The sequence below is a fragment of the Antennarius striatus genome, chromosome 13 (genome assembly GCF_040054535.1).
Source record: "Antennarius striatus isolate MH-2024 chromosome 13, ASM4005453v1, whole genome shotgun sequence".
Classification (NCBI taxonomy): domain Eukaryota; kingdom Metazoa; phylum Chordata; class Actinopteri; order Lophiiformes; family Antennariidae; genus Antennarius; species Antennarius striatus.
The window spans coordinates 15,748,921-15,768,266 of record NC_090788.1 but is presented as its reverse complement, the minus strand read 5'-3'; the positions used below and the strand labels follow the sequence as shown (position 1 = coordinate 15,768,266).

Here is a 19,346-nt window from a genome sequence, read left to right as displayed (position 1 = left end):
ATCAAGCTTTATTTATTCATAGATTGAAACAGATGTTTTATGAGGTGCACAAAGAAATGGGTCACATGATATGTTTTTACCACCTCAGTGGAAAAACCTGTTTTTTTTCTGCAAAATTAACGCCATCTTCCACGGTGGATGTGAAGTTGTTTGAGCAACTAATTAATTAAAGTGTGACAAAAGTTATATGTTTTATAATATATGATAGTATTATATAAACTTTGCTTTAAAGCATAATGGCTTTATTTGTAGAGGTGACTGTTTAAAGACACCTTAACACTAACGAGTCAATCGACACAAAGGAGATAGTGCTGTTGTGTCTGAGATTTGTTTACTTGTTTGTTTTGTTTTTTTATGCATGAACAAAATGAAACTTTCAGTGACAAGTAACTCTGTGCTTTTTCTCCCTGGGTACCAGAGCTCACTTTGCGTTGATAACACAACTGTTACTAAAATAAAACATTTTAAATATTTAATTTTTTTAAGTTTATAGGAGTGAAATAACATTTCATGTCCCAAGGAGAACAAAACAAAAATTTTTTCTTACCTCAAAATTTAATAAAATGCTAAATTAATTACAGGTAACAGTCTCATTTTAGGCTCTATTTAATTTTTTAATTTCTTATTTTGTCAAAGAACATTGATTTGTCAGGAATTTACTTTCATTATTAGCCAAAAAATATATATTTCCACATCCGATGCCATTACTTCCACACTTGGGTGAAGTTTAGCGTACTGCTGTCAGGAAATACGTCAAGAATGAATGAAGAATAAATATGGATGCAAAAGGACAGGAGTGAGTCAAAGACAGTGATAAAGCAGCAGTGAGACATTGTGGGGGGAAGTGAGGAAAACATTGTTTTTGTTGTGCAGGTTTCATCCCTTTGTGTGCTGTTTGTCGAGAGTCTATTGTTACCTGTTGGTGTGTTACGTTGCTGTTGCCTATTCCAGCACCTCTGCTTCGAACGCCCTCCTTCTGTTCTCCTAATCCCCCTCCGACTCAGTGACCGGACCACAACAGTTGTTAAGGTCACTTCTGTTTTTGCAGTAACCCCATCCAGGTAAAAACCCATGCACACTGCCTTTATATGATATAATTGTAATATTGACAGCAGAGAACGTGTTGAGGCACCTTCAAAATTATGTCTCTGGACTGATGCTGAAATATTTTGTAAAGACATGAAACCATAAAATTAGAAAATCTAAAGAAATAGTAAAAAAAAAAAATATCAAAAAAACTAGAAAGGAAGTCCCAAAAGCTGCATCCATATGAGGTATCTGTTGTTTTCAAGGTGGAGTTCCTCTCACATGACTCTATGGCAGACAGTTAAAGTCCAATACTTGGATACTGGTAATAGAGACATCATTGTGGAGTTTTCGAGCCACTCCACCAGTGAAGTCTGTCTCTGAATGTTAAACCAGGTCTCTGGACTGTCCCATGTGAGCAGCTGTGATGAAGACGATCAGCATCCAGCTGCATGACAGCCATCATACTGATGGTGTGTTGAGTAGATGAGTGAAAGAATGTTGAGACGAAGACAGCTGCAGCCAGCTCAAGTCGTCTGATCTGTCAGAATGAGGGAACACAGGTTTTAATGATGTGTCACATCTTGTATTGTATTAATAATTTGATTCAAGTCACAGATTAGCACCATGATACCATCATTCCTTTGGTATCTACTAACAGTTGAGGGATGAAGCTGTGTCTACAGGTGCTAAACGCTCTTAGAGTATGTTGGATATGATGGTTCTGAAGCAACGCTGAGTGGTTTGTTTTCACTATTCAAACAGGAATACAGTATCACAGTATGTAAAGTATTTTTGTTTTAAAAACATTTAGATTTGACCATGAGGATCACGTGTCTGTTTTATTTTAGGTCATGGTACATTGAGCTGTGAGTTACAATGCTTTTGCATGATGAAGTAACAACCTGACTGCTCATGAACAACATGCAAACTCCAGAAAACTGGTGATGTGACCCTTTATTTTTTATACCATTTGTCCTTCACTCTTCTGTCTTCCAATTCATGAATACAAAAACTTTTTTTAAAAAGATTACCGTACACCATCTGTGCTGTTTTAACTGTAGCCACTTTAATAATAAAATAGTGACATCTGTTCCTCGATTACATTTTGTTACTCATTAACATAAAATGATTTTGCTTGCCTTTTCTTTGCTGCTCTTCCTCTGTAAACAAACAAACATCCACCAGACAGATAAACAGACCATACTGTACATACTCGGCCTCTTCTTTGGTGATGGCTCTCCCTGCTACAAGCCTCTGAGCTACTGCAGAAACTGCTGGGTCAAAATTTAGGCTGGCTGCTGCTGTGACTTCATCATCCCTGCAGGTAGAAAATACAAACATGCCTTTTTGGACATGTATTCATTAAAAGAAGAGATCATTTTTCAGCAGCCTTCAACTTACTTGATGTATAATGCCAGGAATTTCCTGTCCTCAAGCTTTCCTTTTATTACAATGTCGGTGTATCCCTCCCCATAGCCTGCACACAACCAGAGTGAAAACATGGGTTACATATAAAAAGTGGGAAAATCAGGATCTAATTTTGTTTTTTATATAAAGAATCAATTTGTGACAAGAGACAGAGTTCCAGAAGAGATTTCTTCATCTAACTTATGACATGTTCCTTACTTTGTGTTCAGTGATGCCTCAACAAACTCAGTTGACAGATGATGAGCGGTTCTCACTACGGCTGATGGTGTTTGTGTCAAACTGAACGGACAAACATTTTCAATGAGTGTTTGTGTGTCACCTGTGTATCGGATGGTTTTACCCAGTAGGACGGTCCAGTAGAAAGGAACTGAGTTCAATTCAGTTGGTTTACCCAGCATATTTAGAGCTGCTATCCTTCCTGAAGAACATGAAATAAAACAAAACAAAAAAAATCATCTAAAGAACTTGAAGATGTCCCCCTAAAAAAAAATCTATTCTGTTGCTGGAAATGTGAGTTTCACAGAATCTCCTTTTAGAGATTTCAGACTCTCAAAAAAAACATCACAATCACACCGACACATCACCCTGGAGGTTTTGTTTGGTGTTCTACACCATCACATCAAACTGCAGTGCTGATGTTTGCAGGTCCCACACACACGCACGCACGCACACACACACACACACACACACACACACACACACACACACACACACACACACACACACACACACACACACACACACACACACACACACACACACACGTGTGCACATACACACATCAAGGGGTATTATGAGTGACTTATCAAGCAAAAAAGGCTAAATCGGCTCTTCCAGAGAGTTTCATGAGATAACTTTTATTTTGTTTTGGGGCTTTATTAATAAAACAATTGAAATGAAATGAGGTCATTGTGTAAGTCAGGCTGGTCCACTTGAATGGAGGCTAACTAGAGGAACACTTATTTCTTTATCTCTACAGTGGATTAAAGGGTTTTCGCTGGTGACTGTTAGCAGGACAGCTCTGACTCTTATGAACAGACCAAATTATTAGATTACAGGTAATCACAACTGACCTCAGCATCTGTACCTGCTCCATTATATTCTTTTAGTGCCATAAGTCAACCGGCCCAGGAAAACGTCATTACATTTCTATTATCAATACATCACCGTGTGCTTGTGCCATCTGCCAGTGCCCAATGTTGACCAGCTGGTTTTTGGCCATCGCGAGGGGGAAAGTGGCCACATCGCCTCCACAGAACACACCAGGAACATTGGTGTGCATGTACTGTAGGAAAATGATACAGACAGAGAAGTGGTGAGTGATGCAGGATATACGCCTTTACCACATGCTTCCTCACGCTGTAGTTTAATTTAACTTAGGCTCCTCAAAATGTACTGTATATGTTTTCAACTGCAAGGAAAAATATTTAAGACATTTTCACATTTCTGTTTACAATAACTATGAAGTAGTCATTGTGATCACAGCCATGCTTGTTTGCAGCAGAAAATGTTTCAGTGAGTTGAGTGTGAAGGCTCAGACGCACGTAGGTAATCAGGTGCACAGCAGGTTGTCCTCTCACCTTGTCAACTACTACAAAGTTTTTTGAGTCCATCAGTATTTTGCTGCTTTGCAGGAACTCTGAATTAGGTTTGACGCCTGTGGAAGGAGGAGAGAGGAAAAAATAATTTAAATAGGTTGTATAATTAAATCTATCTGCACTATTCATTTGTCATTAATAAAACGTACATATTAAGTTAAGTAATTGAAATAAAATCTTGACAGGTTGAGAAATGCTGTTTTTGTGCTGAAGACTTTGAAAGAAGACAGATACTACTCTCATGCCTGTAAATATAATGCTGTAATGTGAAAAATGAAGCTACAACAAGTCAAGTACCAGGTGACATTTTTCCGTGTCAGACTACGCGTCTTTTACTGCATTCTGGTTGAATTTGTGTTTTTTACACATCAATTTGAAGGTAATCTTCTATGTAATGTAAATGAACCGAAAAATAAAGTCAGTAAGAATAAAATAAATTTAAATTAGTTACACAAAGACAGTAGTAACAAGAGAAGTCACATAACATCAGCAAAATGTGTTAGAAATAATTCCAACATTTGTCCTCTGACCTTTACTCTTTCTTCTGGCCTATGTGTAAAGCTACGCTAAGCTAACCTACTGCAGGCTTCATATTTAACTGATTTTCTAAATCTGTTACAGAAGTATATAACAAACATTCCATCAACTGCTAACTTTCTATACATGTAGAAAATTGAAACGGAACACGCCCAAGATTAATGCCATGTGTGAGAGAGAAGTTATCTTTACTTAGTTATGAAGTGACAAACAAACACTTCAAACATGCAGTAGTGCAGCATCCATACCACCTGACTGACAGCCCCACTAGCCCGCATTTTAACACCAAGGGGTGGAGTGTTGTATCAATTATTAATCTTCCTCTTGTTTGGTTTGGCCATTACTTCCATGTCTTTTTTGTTTAGTTCTATAATTAGCCTTTGTCTCATGAAACACACGCGTACAAAGGTGATCATAAGACCTTCATTACACTTACCAATACCAACAATTAAAACATCTGTTGGGATGACTTCTGAGCTCTTAAGCACAACCTCCTTCACCTTAAGGAGAAAAGGACAATAACACATAAAGAACCCTGAACATTTATTTGAATTTATCTTGATTTATATTGATTTCAAAATCTGTATATATCTTTTTGTGCGTTACCTTGCCGCCTACACCTCTGATCTCTGTCACCTTGTTGTTCATGTAGAATCTCACATTTTTCTGTGACAGCATCTACAGGAACAAGAACTGCAAGTAACTAAACCTCAAGGAAAAGCAATGTGAGAATGCAAAGAAGACTATTTCTGTCCCTCTTCTCTATTTCTTACCATCATTGTTGCTCTGCCAATTTCAGGACCCAGTGTGTTCTGATACGGCAGCTCACTGCTACCAATTATTGTGATACTGGAGGCTTTTCCTATCAAATAAGATGCAATTTCCATGCCTGAAAACATATGTTGATGAAGGTGCAGTAGAAAATATCAGTAAGTAGAAAATGTTGAAATGAACACCAAACAGTAAATAACAGAGATTAAATTAAAAAGCTCCAGTCACTGCCAGTGTCATTTATGTATGCTCCCATCTGATCAGCATATAGTTACCACTAAAGGAGGATTAACTGGGTAAAATAGGACTTTCCATGTGTGCCAAGCAACCAAAACAGATCAACTAATTGTATGAAAAATTATATGAGCTAGCAGAGAGGTAAATAATTTACAGTAAATAACTTGCAGTTTGATTTGCTTTATCAATTTATTTGGAGTGATTGGTTATGGTTTCTTTTAGCTCCCTCTCTTTTTTATAGTCAGAAAGTAAATGAAGTATGCTTAATAGATTAATAGACAGACAGACAGACAGAGAGACAGAGAGACAGACAGACAGACAGACAGACAGACAGACAGACAGACAGACAGACAGACAGACAGACAGATAGACAGACAGATAGACAGATAGATAGATAGATAGATAGATAGATAGATAGATAGATAGATAGATAGATAGATAGATAGATAGATAGATAGATAGATAGATAGATAGATAGATAGATAGATAGATAGATAGATAGATAGATAGATAGATTGATTGATTGATTGATTGATTGATAGGTAGATACTGTATTAATGCCGGAGGAAATTGCATAAACACATCATCACAATTTTAACACATCATCACTCCAGACAAAAGTAAAAACACTACAAACACAGTACCAACAAATGAGGTTCCAACGAGGACCACGTTGCTGCCCAGACAGGCTGCATGAATTTTCCGGGCATCCTCTGGTGTCTCCAACATCTTAACGTTGTCCAACTCCATTCCAGGAAGATCCAAGGGCTTTGCTCTAGATGACAGTTCATGACAAAGTAAGTACAGTGTGGTGCAGTTATGAGTCAACAACGATGTAAAGTTCAGACAAGGTTATCCCTTCTGCTTTTTTCATAGTTTAATAGTAGTATAGTATATGATAGGAAAGGATATGATGGGATAGGATAGGATAGGATAGGATAGGATAGGATAGGATAGGATAGGATAGGATAGGATAGAATGTCTGTAAAATATATATTTTTTAAATATTTTTTGTGTTTGTTGCCTGTTAAAATGAAAATTATACTGTATACTGTTATAAATGCCAGTATGGAACTTTTTCCTGTACTGTATATCAAATATATGTGTATAAGTAGATGGTAAACAGTATCATACATCATGAATTACCAAATAAAAATAAATACAAAAAAAGAAATTAAAATGATGTAAATGCATCAGTAAAGTTTAAGAGATTTCAGGGTTTTTTTTTTGTCATGCTGTGTTTGTTATTGTATTTATTATTATTTATTGTTACATCATTGTAATAAGTGGGTTTGATGTTTGCTGGCTTAATCACCCATTAAAAGAACAAATAAAATGTAGGAGATGGGTATCTTTCAAAAGCAGAAATATTTATGTTTCAACAGTTTCACTCCAAAAACCGAAATTTATGTGTAATAATATTTTTATGAGCGGTATATACATTTTTTAATTGATCATTTCTTTTAAAGTTGGTCAAAAAAATTAAGAAAACATTTCAGTAGAAATGTCTTAAGAATGAATTACTTGCATTAAAGAGGCTATTTATTAACCCCTGGCAATTTATGGTAATGTATAATTTAACTTTTTAAATTTAATTTTGTTTATTGCATTTCTGAAATAAATAAAAAGTTTAAAATGTTATTTTGACATGAGAAATGAAGATGTGAATAATGATTTGAACTTAAATGAATAAATAGTTGCCTGTATGGACATTGTCAATGTATTGTATATTCAGCAGACTAATAAAGTCTGAATCTTAAATTTGTAAATCTCACATTATTATTACTTTATACTTTTGAGCAGTTTGAGAAGTACTAGTTTGGAATAGTTTATCTTCTCTTTCACACATTTGAGTGCCTACAGGGGCAACCTCGAACATTTAGTGCTCATGCATATTTTTTTCTACCTGCAGCCTGTTGAGATGAGAAGCTGATCATAGGCCTGGACTGAACCATCATCAAATGTAACTGTCCTCTTGTCTGTGTCCACTGACTGAGCCTGACAGGAAAAAACAAAAACAAACAAGTGTAGAAAGTTGAGTAATAAAACAACAACACCGATAATGATAGAGAGAAGAATCAACTCACCGCTTTCCTGAGCCACACCTCAATGCTGTACTGATGGAAAAACTCCATCTCCCTCAGCAGAATGCTGTCGCTCTCTACATTCATTACCTGTCAGATGGGTTCAAGTGTATGTGTATTTAAGTAATGATATCTAGTTTGAAGATAACAGATTATTGCTCAAATGTTGTTGTTTTTATGGTGTCATTTACTCTGCAGAACCTTGCTGAGACGGGTTTTATCATGAGGCAAAAGTTTGTCTCTGGTGGCCATGATGATTCTGCCACCAAAGTTTTCCTGTCGCAGGATCTCAGCACAGATCAGTGACGTAGCTCCTGGGTGTACATAGAGAAATTGTATGACTTATATGCTATGTCAATAGACATGATGTGCTTATCCACATTTGCTGTGTTATGCTTAAGTGGTGGTAGTGTATTGATAGTACAGTATGTGGTTCAAACTTACCTCCTCCCAACAGGAGAACAGTGTGATTAACTTCAGGTACTCTTGCTCCCATTCTTTTTAGCCGTTTCTCCTGCCTGAAAGTCTGAATCATAAACATATGATCGAGTCATCAATGAGCAGAATTGTTTGTGTAACTTTTTTTTTTCTTCCAGTAAGGTCACACTTGAACTATTCATTGATTGTTTTGTTAGTATTACTATTGATCTCACATGTCCCTATACAACCCTGGTCAACCCAACACGAGGGTCTGACTGATTTTGCCTAATCAGACTTAGTCTTTTTCTCAGGTTTTCATTTCAATCAAAAAAGTTGACTTGTTTTCTCCACAGATCAAGTTCCCAAGGTTCTCACCACACCAGTGATGTTTACATTTTTTTAGCATTCACCAGTATAATTCAAGTACATTAGCGGCTGAGGACTGAAGGTGAAAATTCCAAATTTCTTGTAATTAAAAGGCTAAAAATAAATAAATAAAAAAAAACCACAAGAAAATAATGGAGTAATTGAAATTTCTGGCTCCATGTCTCCTCCAATCATGACTACTTTCACGGTAATGCCACATTTGTCAAAGGAAAGATACATGTAATAAATATAATGATTTAGCTGCAGTGTTTCAGGTGTCATGCAGGCTGACTCACCATTATAAAACCATTGTTACTGTTACTATTAACACCTGTGGTTTTCCTACATTTTCAGGTAAAAATGTCTCCTATAATGTAAATCTGTATATCAGTGATGGCTGGTCAATGGAGGGCAAAAATTGTGACTGTTAGCTCTGGGCGCTGTATTGACGATGACAAAATGTTACTCCCTTGTGGAGGAAATACAAATGAAGAAGCCACAGACATCACTGCAATCTGCAGTATGTTTTGAGGGGAAGCTTGAAATGAAATACCATCACTAATTATTTAATTGCAAAGCTGTAATGTGTTTTTGGCACCTTCACTTTTTTTTGTAATAAATTCTACCAGGATATTAGGTAAAAGTGATTGGATATGTCACGGCCCCGTCTAGAAAAATTTCCACTCGCCACCTCTGATGTATTTGCTTGATTTTAAGTTGTTTATTTAATTCATTTACCGCCTTACTATTTTATTTAAGTACCAGGACCCGAGGACAACATTCTACACAATTTTCCCTCAAAATCCTCATAATGAGATGATAGTGCCACCTGGTGGCGTAAGTGAAAACACACGTACTGCATTTATCCACTTTTCTTATACGTACTGTACTGTTTTTGTTATTCAGGAATAGGAAAACAGGAATCACAAATCAACATCAAATGATAAAAGTTAACCTACTAACCTTTTTGTTTATGGACACATATACTTTGCTGTTCTGAATTTTGACCTTCAAACAAGAAAAAAGCAAAATAAAATGACAGCAAATCGCTTAAAAAACTTATGTTTGTTGGTCTCGTTTTTACCTTGTGACAGGGTAAACTGTCTATGCCGGGGTATTCCTCCAGATCCCCCGTTTGGATGTTGAAACAGGCGCCATGCCATGGACACCGCACTGTGTTGCCCGTAATAACCCCTTAAGACATACACACAGACACACCCGCCGCAAGGAATTACAAAAGTTATGTCAAATTTAACGTCTAAACTAGTAAATATATTGCAAATGCTACTTGTTGGTATATTCCACCATGTAATATCAAGTAAACCATGGCAGAAAGTTGTTTCTTTACCTTTACTGAGTGGAGCGCCGTAGTGTGTACACTGGTGACCAATGGCATTGTATTTCCCCTCACTGTGTGTCAAGAGCACACTGTGATTTCCAACTTCCACCTCCATCATCCTGGGTCAAAAGAAGTGAGTCATTACTTTTGTGAAAATAACCATTCGAGCAAATAATGGGCCTTTGCTCTTCAAAACTGTACTGGGCTGGGCTGGGGGGCTTCATGTCCGTTATGACTGAGTTCTGGGCTGTATAAAACAAAATGTAGATTCTAAAGGCTCATTGATCTTGCTTGGTCCACATTGGCGATATCAGTGGGTTTGGATGTACATCAGACCTGGATAAACTGTGTCCCGCAGGAAGAAAAATGAGTAGAATTAAGTTCAAGTTATTGTTTATTAATCTATAGGTTAGATTAATATCATCCCCAGTGCTGACCTATCCTGTCTTTAACTTTGATGAACACAATGGTAATGGTAATGTCATCTCTGCAGTTTTGTCACTTAAGGATAATTAGGTCGACTATGCTGTAGCTGGATATGGATTTAAATGTGGATTTAAATGCGGATTTAAATCAACTAGCCTGTGTGGAGTTTGACTTTTCTCCCTTTGTCTTTGTTGGTTCCTTCCAGGTTTTCTGGCTTCCTCTCACCAAAAACATTCACCATTGGTGGAATTAGTGACTGTAAATCGACTATAGGTATTTGTGTTTAAGAACATTTTTTTGTTTTTCTACTTACGTATTCAGGGCGTTCCTCTGCTCACACCCAAATCAGCTGGGTAGGCTCCAACAAAGCAGACGAAGAACTGATAACATTTCAGACACGACTTGTTTGGATGGGAGGATATATTATACACTAACTACAACTTTCTGAGGTGGATACACATCTTTCATGGAGTGGGACGGTTGACTGTCAAGGTGGTAGAACATGTGGTTAGCTTTCAATATATAATCATCAATAAGCCAATGGGAAGCAGGTGTCGGATCCCCTATCCAGACCAGGCATCTGCTTTTGTTGATGAAGCCCCAGAGGCCAGTCAGTCAGACAAGTTGCCGATGCGATCAGTCCCTCCGTATCGGGGTTTACCTCATACAAGGTATTGTTTGGGAAATGGCCCTCCAATGGACAGAATGCTCAGTAAAGGCCTTTGATTTGGTTATGGAGACAATGACAGCTGTAGTGGTGGCAGAATCAGAAACTGATTTCATTCAACAAAGTATAGAGTTTAGACTGAACTTTTCAGTATTAATGGGGATCTTCTCTATTTCACTAGAAGGTTTAGGATGGGCTCCAGATCCAGAGGAACTTGCAAGGAATGTAGAGGAGAGTTCCATCATGTGGGACCAATGTGGAGGGCTAAATGACTATATTAGATGTCTGTTGCTAATAGGGGAGGAGTTCATGACACCCAACTAGTAGAGATAAATCAAACATTACCATTTTTAATGTTTTTATTTTGTTTGTCTTAATGTAGTTTAACTTGTATACAGTTTCATTATTTGGTCCATTGCTGTCAGAGACAGTGCTGGGGATTTATGAGCACTCTGTTTCAATCTCCCAATGGAAAAAGGATCCGACATGTAAGAGATAAATTTATATGAATGAATAAAAACAATTTGTGAATATCCCCCTCCTTACTGTCCATCCTGCAGGTCTGACTCCAAACACACCATTTCTGTCAGCTCTTCTGACGCGTCCTCTGAGCCTGTACCTGGAAACTCATGACAAGCTGAAAACATGAATTGAGCACAAGTTTTAAAGGGTTATACAAACTATATTAGCATAGTATAGGCTTCAGTAATGTAACAGAAATTCAGCAGATCAATAACATGTCTGATCTTGCCCAGGTGATCAGAAATCTGTTTAAACAATAAAACTTCAAGAGACTCACATGGTTTGGTCCAAGACATTATGAACGTCTTTGATTTAGTTGTAATGCCACAAAAATACACACAACCCCTCCAGACACATTAAGAGTTATTCAGAATCTCCAGACCACAGTTTGGTTTGTGGTCATCAGCTCAGTGGTGGGATAGTCCCTTTCCACTGAAACCAGTCCATCCCCAGCCCACATCCCTCGATCCTGGGAGTAGAAATAGTAGATTTAGGTTCAGGAACACAAAAAGCAAAACCAGCCAAAAATACTTTTTGGGTGTGCGATGAGTGAGCAGTTTGTGCTGTCACTGGTCATGTCCAGCCCCGTTACTGACGCAGAGAAAAGAAGGTTTTGTCCTTTGTGTTTTACAATGGCAGTCAGCAGAAAGGCTGACGGGGCAGTCGTTGCACAATGGAGCGGCAACAATACACAACTAACAAAACTGGAGGTAGGAATCATTACACATCGCGTCAAGATTCATCAGTGAAAACTTCAGTCATTTAGAATGCTACGCAGAAAAGCAGACTTAAAACTTTAGTATGTATGAATGAATAAAAATCTCCATAAGTGTCTATAAACAAATTGTATTTGCTTCATGGTTGTGTGCCTGCTTGTGTTTCTAATCAATGGTTGAATAAGAGCTTTATATACACAAAATATTATTTTCAGTGTACAAAAAGACTAAGTTTACATAATAAATGTGATGAACTTACATTTTTATTAAATCAAAGTTCCAAATGTTTGTACTTATAAAACACCTAAAGTCTCAAAAGTATGATTCTCAGTTAACTTGTCCTTTTTATAATAGTGTGCGTTATATTACTGGATGAATACGATTGACTCATAACTTGTCAATTGATTTAATCTTGCAGCTAGTAACAGTCCAATTTGAACTCATTGACATCTTTTATCTGATGACTTCATGGAAAAATCAAAAATCTATAATTATTCTCGATATGACATCATATTTTTTTGACTTTTTGGATTTTGTCGTTGAATCTGCAGTACCTGATTAGTGAGCTTATAAATGATGTGGACTAAGATTTAAGATGTTCATTATCTGATTAATGTAGTGATGTACAAGATCAGACATTCGGAAAAAGAAAAGCACTTCAACATTATATGTAACAGAGTCTACAGTTCAGCACTCAGCTTTTTTCAGATGTCTCTTCTTTTGTAAGAACAGAGGAACAGACCAGGGAGGGAAATAACAAAACCTCACTTCTTTATGACCTAAAGCTCAGATGGTTCAACACGAGGTTTAGCCTCCATGAATTTCAATGAGAATCAGATGTTCCTGCACACAAAGAGATAAAACATGTGGATGTACGACAGTGATTTCATTAATTTTTATTTATCTTCTGTCAGCGCTGTATGAAACAACATCTGACAGACTGACAGTGTGGCTTAAAATCTGTTCAGCTTTATCAAAATCTAATTTTTTAAATCTTGTCCATGTTAGTCTAGAACAGCATGAATCAGAACATGAATTAGAAACTGGTTTAGTGCACAGAGAGTTTTCCTATGGAAATAATCTGTCTGTGGTTGTGGAAACAGTCTGAATAACCATTATTAAAGAAAACAAAAAAATAAATTAAAAAAATCCAAATAAAGACAATCAGGACGTTTTTTTTAATGTTAAAAGACCTTTATTTCAATAAGCTAGGGGGATTAAAGATAAGCATGCTTCTTCAGGGTGTATAGACACAAGGAAACAAACAGAGGAATAATAGTTTACTACTGTTATCTTATTATTATATCTTTAGTATCTGGATCTAGGATTTTTATGCTTTTCTTGGTCATAATTCCTCCACCCACCTCCGTTATTTGGTTTTCTTACATGAGTACCGATGTCTTGAGTGACACTGGTTTCACTCCAGTTCTCTCTTTTCTATTCCCAGGTATGCTTAAAACATAAAACAATATATAATATTAAAATGGACAAAATGTTTCCAGCTTATACATTGTTCATTTTCAGACTGCCGAGGGCCAATGATTCCGTTATGTCCGTCAATGTTTAGTTACAGTGATTCCAAGGACTTCTGTAACAATGAATAATTGTAACGTGTAATAAAACAAAGATGATGTCAGGGCTTACGCAGGGAGATCGTTTGGAAAATGATGGAGCAGAAATGGTTTAGTCATTCAGTTACTTATTATCAGATCGGTATCATTATTGCTAAAAATTTGTGACATTAGGTGAATGAAGCAACTCATCAAAGGGAGATTAATAAATACAAAATTATTTATTGATACCTTTTATCTCAATGACAATGACTGTATTTCATTAATTATTTTCATTTAAGACAAAAAATAGAAAGAGCAGATAGTTTTGGTATCCTGATTGTCTTTTCTATTGCTATTCTGGAGGTTTTTTTTTATTTTTAGTAAGTTGGATTTAGACATGTTATTTTTCTTAAAGGAGAAGAAATGTGTTCCTAAATCAACATATTCCAAAATTTTAATGCATTAGGTTCATCTATTTTTATATGTCAGTAGATATTTAGCAACATGAACAATATACATGCAGTAATGAGTCAGTGCTGAACACTACATCATGATCCTCTTATGCTGGAACAAGTTCACTAGAGACGGAGCGCTGCAGCTTGTTTTGGTTTGGACCTCTTCTTTGATGCATGGCAGGCAGATCCTCTTCGTCTGGGACTCTCTCTTGTAGTAGGAGCAGCTTTTCAGATGCTCAGACATTGGCGGAACGTCTCGAAAGCACCAAGTGTCCACAGGAGAGAACAGGGTGCTGAACTGCCATACCTACAGTCACATTTAAAGATAAATATTCAGTCCTGATTTTTGCTCTTTAAGTCCAACCAGGTTATAGAGGTCAGGGTTTTTTTACATATTTATTTAATAGTTTCAGTTTGTTTTATTCACTAAGCATCTGTCAGATTCCAAATCCACATGAGCCAAGAGCAAAGTTAATAAATATTGGATTTATAAACTTAGTCAGCTTTTGTGTTCAAATTTTCTAAGCAGAAGGGAATGAGACTTTTTTCATCTCTTAATGTCTGCCATGCAAAAATAGGATTTAGTTTCCCTTCATATATAGTCAGTCGTTACCACAACTGAATTACAAAAGCATCAAAGCTCTTTGTAGTGAAGATGCACAAACAATCACGTCATTACTTGTGAGAGGTTTATGAATACAAAAAAATACTGCACCTGAGGCAGTATTTTTAAAGAAATATTGTCTGCAAATTACCCTTTCTTACCTTCTGCTTCACCTTCCATGTGGCTCCCCCATGTGAGTAGATCTTCCTCTCCCATTTGAGGGTGACCATCCCTCGCTCCTGCAGCAGAGAGGAGCACACCTGCCTCATGAGGCGGGACACCAGGGCCAGCTGGGACAGGGACAGACTGTCCAGGAAGCTGGCCATGTGACACAGCACCTCATAGGGCAGCGAGCTGAGGGAGTCTTCCCCTCCTGTCGCCTGACCTCCTCTTTTCCGATGAGTCGTTGAGGAGTCCACTGAGCTTCTGGGAGGCTGGGAGCTCATGTCCACAGAAACTGGGATGGTGGGATGGAGGCTGAAGCAGCCTAGATCCTCGCTGAAAGCAAAATTCAATGTGCAATCTTGAAACAGGGCTTACACCACAAGGGATTAAAGGACTGGGATAGTGTTGGGGTGAATGTAGAAATTGAGGGATATTCAGTGCAGCAGAGGTTTTCTCATTTCGTGCATTCTTCCTGGTGCTCAACCACAGACAGTTTCAGCATTTCAGGATTTTCATCCTCCCACATTAACAAAGTGGGCTACAAAAGTCCCATAACATCATTCTAATTCTCATTCTTGTTGGTTTGATCAATTTTAAAGTGATATTGATAATTGCTTCCTACCACTATGATCAATATGATATCAATATGATAATATGTGCAGGTTGCCTCAGCTATACACAGCTGTTAGTCTAGTTTCAGCACACAGTTTACTTGTTTAATCATAGCTTTACTGCTTTGGTTCAGTCTCAACACTCATGGTTGAACTTCCAGACAACACAGGCAGCAGAAAAAACTCTAACAATCTGTTGTACACTACAGTACAGCTAGCTAGACGTGAAAATACTGGAGTATTTGTCTGTATTTTACATCTAAAGTCAGTTATTCACACCAGGAAAAAATGTACTTTGCGATGGACTAATGTCTCACTTGTAAGTCACACTGGCTTCATGTGTGGAGGGCTGGAACCTCTTCTGGATGTAGGTGCATCCCAGGTATGCAAGCGGACATCTCTGCTGGAACCATCCACTCACACCCATCTGGATGTCGCTGTGGACATTCCTGCATGTGGGAATATACTAGAGCTGAGGTGATAAAACACTTTTTATCACCTCAGTGTTTTGTCAGTGTTCGTGCGTTTGTCCGTCCGTCCGTTAGTATGTCCACCAAATATCTTCGCAACCGTTGCAGATAGAAAGATGAAACCAAAAGTACTTTACTCGGGTAGCAAAGGGGATGAAAATGAGATGATGACCTTGGCCTTGAGAAAACTAGGTCAAGGTCAAATTTCAACTTTTGTACACTCAGGAACTGGATAAGATAGAAAGACGAAGGAGAAGGCCAGTGTGAGTAAGACCACAGATCAAAGCTAGGCTTTGATCAATGACAGTAGGTCAGAGCACTAGCTTTGATTTTTAACCTATGCAAGTAGGCCAGGGTAAAATTTTGAATTCAGGGGTATTGCGGGATGTTGCTGTCCGTGACTGCCTTGTTGTTTGTTGCTTTGCTGCATTACAGTCTTCAAGAAGTAATAGATTCTACTGAATTGAATGAGGTTTACTAGCTATACTACTTACTTGACTTTTACAACCTACTTATAATGTTTGGGGTATTCTCTGCGCTGGAAAGTGTGTCCACAGAGGAAGGTGAAGGCGGAGCTGGCTTTGTGATGTCGGCTGGTGACGCTCTCCGCCTGCAGCTGGAGGTGCAGCTCCAGCGGTTTGGCAGCGGTCAGATCCGCCAGAGACGCGTTTGTCCGGAAAGGAGCGGAAAGGAAGTTGTAGGTCTGCGTACCTTCATCCTGTAACAGACCATCTGTACAAACACTCTCTGCAATGAGGTGTCCCCTTTGCTCCTTTTCCAGGGAACACAGCAGAGAGGCCTGAGAAGCAAATGAAACACCATTTGTCAGGATTATTGTGTTAAATATGTTTGTAAAGTGAATCATACAGGAAGTAAAGAAACAGAATAACAATCAAGCACTTTAGTGGCTTTGTATGCTATTTTCTGGTTCACTCACTGTTCTATAAGCATTATTGTCACCTCCAGTAAATGACTACATTCAGCACCAAATTCCAGGTGGTGAAACATTTAGCTTTCTTTAGGAGCTGGCAGAGAGCAAAAAGAGAGCTGAAATAAAAAGGGATTGTTGGATTTACACCCCATAGGTGGCCAGAAACAAGGCTATACTTTACAAGGTATGCTCCGCGCCTGCTGGATCAGTAAATAGGCATCATTTTGCTATCAAGGCAATGTTCTGAAGACCATTTAAGTCAAAGAGAAGCTAGATTTCCACGTCTGCTTTGGGATCTCTAGTCTTCTGTGGGATCTGATGGTTGTAAGCATGGATACAATCACCTGAACCAGACCCTGATTCGATTCGATTTTAAGATCAACTTGTCTTTGAAATGTGAGTTTCATGGCCTGCATGAACACGAAGCTTAATTTTATGATGCATGTATGAAATGACTGACATTTTCATTAAAGGATTATAAAGAATTTGGATTTTCTCTCACCTGAATTTCCTCCCACACTGGTATCGTCTCTTGTCCCTCCACCAGGTCGCTGGTGTCCACAGCCTTACTTTCTCTCTTGTAGAAACCGGGGTTGCGGATGCGGCTCTGCTTGGCAGAGAAGCTGGTTGGGATTTTAAAGGTGCGCACAGTGATAATCTTCATCGGTTCCACAAATCCGTAAACAAATTTCTTCTTATGTCCAGCGAGGCCTGAGGAGGAGGAGGATGTGGAGGAGGCACCGCCTGCACCGCTCACCTGTTTGCAGGTGGCACCCATACAGGTTTCTGCTGTATCTTCCTCCGTCAGAGCACCCAGGCTCGTTCCTTTTGCCAGCGTCTTGCCTCTGGGGCTCGTCGCTTCCTCTTCAGTCACCCTACAGCCACCCATCTCCATACTGAACATGCGTTCCCACGCGCTGTAGTTCCCCAACAGATCAGCATGCACTCCTGAGGACCTGGCTAAAGCCTCTCTCTCTTCTTGGGTTAGCTCACGCTCAACTTCAACATCATCTTCATCCTCCTTTTCTTTTGTATCAGGTGTATGAAAGTCAAACATATTGAAAGACTCCCAGGTGTGACTGCTGGCTTCTTTCACAGCAGCTCTCTCTGCTGCTTTTTTCTGCTTCTCTGACCTCCTCTCCTCTTCCCTCCTCTCTTCCCTCTCCTCCTCCACACTCTGGGTCAGCTCTGGGAACAGTTTTTTCATCTTTATGGAGTGAAACAGGCGGTCCTGGTCTTTCAGGGCCAAGGCTAGGTCCAGACATCCACTTTGGTCTGTTTCCTTCAGCAGGTTTTCATGCAGTTCTGTGTTAGGATAAGAGTTAGCGTCGTTGGCCGGCCATCGATTCCACTCCATGGAGCAGCACACCACGCTGGCCGGACACACCTGCAGGTGGGCCGCCTGGGAGGAGCGGGGCAGGTGGACCGGGCAGCCGTACTCTGCGTTGAGGCAGGGTACCCTCACGTTAGGGCAGAGCAGAATGTGGTCTTCCTCTTTGCACAGGTGGAAGAGAGCTCCACAATGGAGGCGGCAGGGGGCGACTGCACAGCACACAGAGACCTCCACCCGGGCCCGGCAGCGCCGGCTGTAGCAGGAGTCGCAGTGGACATGATGCACAGATGCTCGGGAACGACGACTCTGATTGGGTTTACAAATGAAATCGATGGAACAAAATTAACCTAAAATTCATAAATCAGATTTTAAACTTTAGATTAAGTAAAACATACCCAGAATACCTTAGCATTATAAAGGCATGGCTCTTAAACTCAAACCTCTATTAACCCTGTTGGGCTGCAGATGAACATTTAATTCAGAATCTTAGTTCTGCTGCTAAACAGGCTCTTAAAGTTTACAAAAATAACAATTTAGTGGGATGTGTGAAAATACTTAACTCAATAATTAAATTAGGGATGGTTCAGTGATTAGCAATGGGTTTTTATGAATCTACCAGAGCTGTGTGAAAGAGATTTAACAATCTTAACACTATTTACAGAAAAAAACAATCGGAAAAAAACTGAACTGTTTCCTCTTAGATATTCAGAATAAAACCATGTACTGATGTACTGATACCATGTTTCAGATCCTCTTGCAGCCCTTTTTACCTGCAGCTTTGTGTCTGTCCTGTAAACAGAGAAGAAACTATCTCAGAGTCTCGCCAAATAATCCCATTGAGAAACACACATGTGAACAGGCAGCGATACCAGAGTTCTGCTGGTTGAGAGTCAATGAGAAGACGAGTCAATGAGAGAATGAGACTTTAGCCTACCGCTAAGGAGAACAGCACACTCCTTGGACTCCGTCTTGTGCTTTACAGACCAAAGTGACTGTGTCATGTGTGTGTGTTATTAATAGAGCTGAGCACTGACAGACAGGTGGTCAGAAACATGGTTTGAGTTACCCCCACCCTCAACCACCG

At 38.8% G+C, this 19,346-nt stretch overlaps 2 protein-coding genes across 2 annotated transcripts; both read right to left on the bottom strand.

Moving 5' to 3' along the window:
* Positions 1–1,193: 1,193 nt before the first annotated feature.
* On the bottom strand, positions 1,194–11,763 carry LOC137606332 (apoptosis-inducing factor 3-like). Its single transcript, XM_068331547.1, has 19 exons — positions 11,702–11,763; positions 11,449–11,539; positions 9,819–9,928; positions 9,555–9,664; positions 9,434–9,478; positions 8,129–8,210; positions 7,886–7,998; positions 7,688–7,774; positions 7,507–7,598; positions 6,245–6,375; positions 5,366–5,481; positions 5,199–5,270; positions 5,029–5,092; positions 4,038–4,114; positions 3,625–3,742; positions 2,777–2,875; positions 2,431–2,506; positions 2,243–2,347; positions 1,194–1,567 (listed from the first exon to the last, which is right to left on the bottom strand). The coding sequence occupies exons 1-19, from the start codon at positions 11,718–11,720 to the stop codon at positions 1,489–1,491; spliced, it is 1,686 nt and encodes a 561-aa protein (XP_068187648.1). The 5' UTR covers positions 11,721–11,763; the 3' UTR covers positions 1,194–1,488.
* Positions 11,764–13,355: 1,592 nt separating this feature from the next.
* On the bottom strand, positions 13,356–19,240 carry LOC137606497 (F-box only protein 40-like). The gene is made up of 7 exons (XM_068331758.1): positions 19,197–19,240; positions 19,001–19,051; positions 17,432–18,568; positions 16,511–16,797; positions 15,846–15,977; positions 14,914–15,250; positions 13,356–14,455 (listed from the first exon to the last, which is right to left on the bottom strand). The coding sequence occupies exons 2-7, from the start codon at positions 19,001–19,003 to the stop codon at positions 14,237–14,239; spliced, it is 2,115 nt and encodes a 704-aa protein (XP_068187859.1). The 5' UTR covers positions 19,004–19,051; positions 19,197–19,240; the 3' UTR covers positions 13,356–14,236.
* Between the last annotated feature and the right edge of the window lie 106 nt (positions 19,241–19,346).

Excerpts from the sequence above, each read along its gene's own strand:
- LOC137606497 (XM_068331758.1), bottom strand. Across the intron at positions 16,798-17,431 it reads CAGTGTGGGAGGAAATTCAG|GCCTCTCTGCTGTGTTCCCT; the intron begins GTGAGAGAAAAT and ends TTTGCTTCTCAG. Across the intron at positions 15,251-15,845 it reads GAAGCCAGTGTGACTTACAA|CGAGGATCTAGGCTGCTTCA; the intron begins GTGAGACATTAG and ends TTTTGCTTTCAG.
- LOC137606332 (XM_068331547.1), bottom strand. Across the intron at positions 7,775-7,885 it reads ATAAAACCCGTCTCAGCAAG|GTAATGAATGTAGAGAGCGA; the intron begins GTTCTGCAGAGT and ends CCCATCTGACAG. Across the intron at positions 1,568-2,242 it reads ATCACCAAAGAAGAGGCCGA|ATCAGACGACTTGAGCTGGC; the intron begins GTATGTACAGTA and ends TCATTCTGACAG.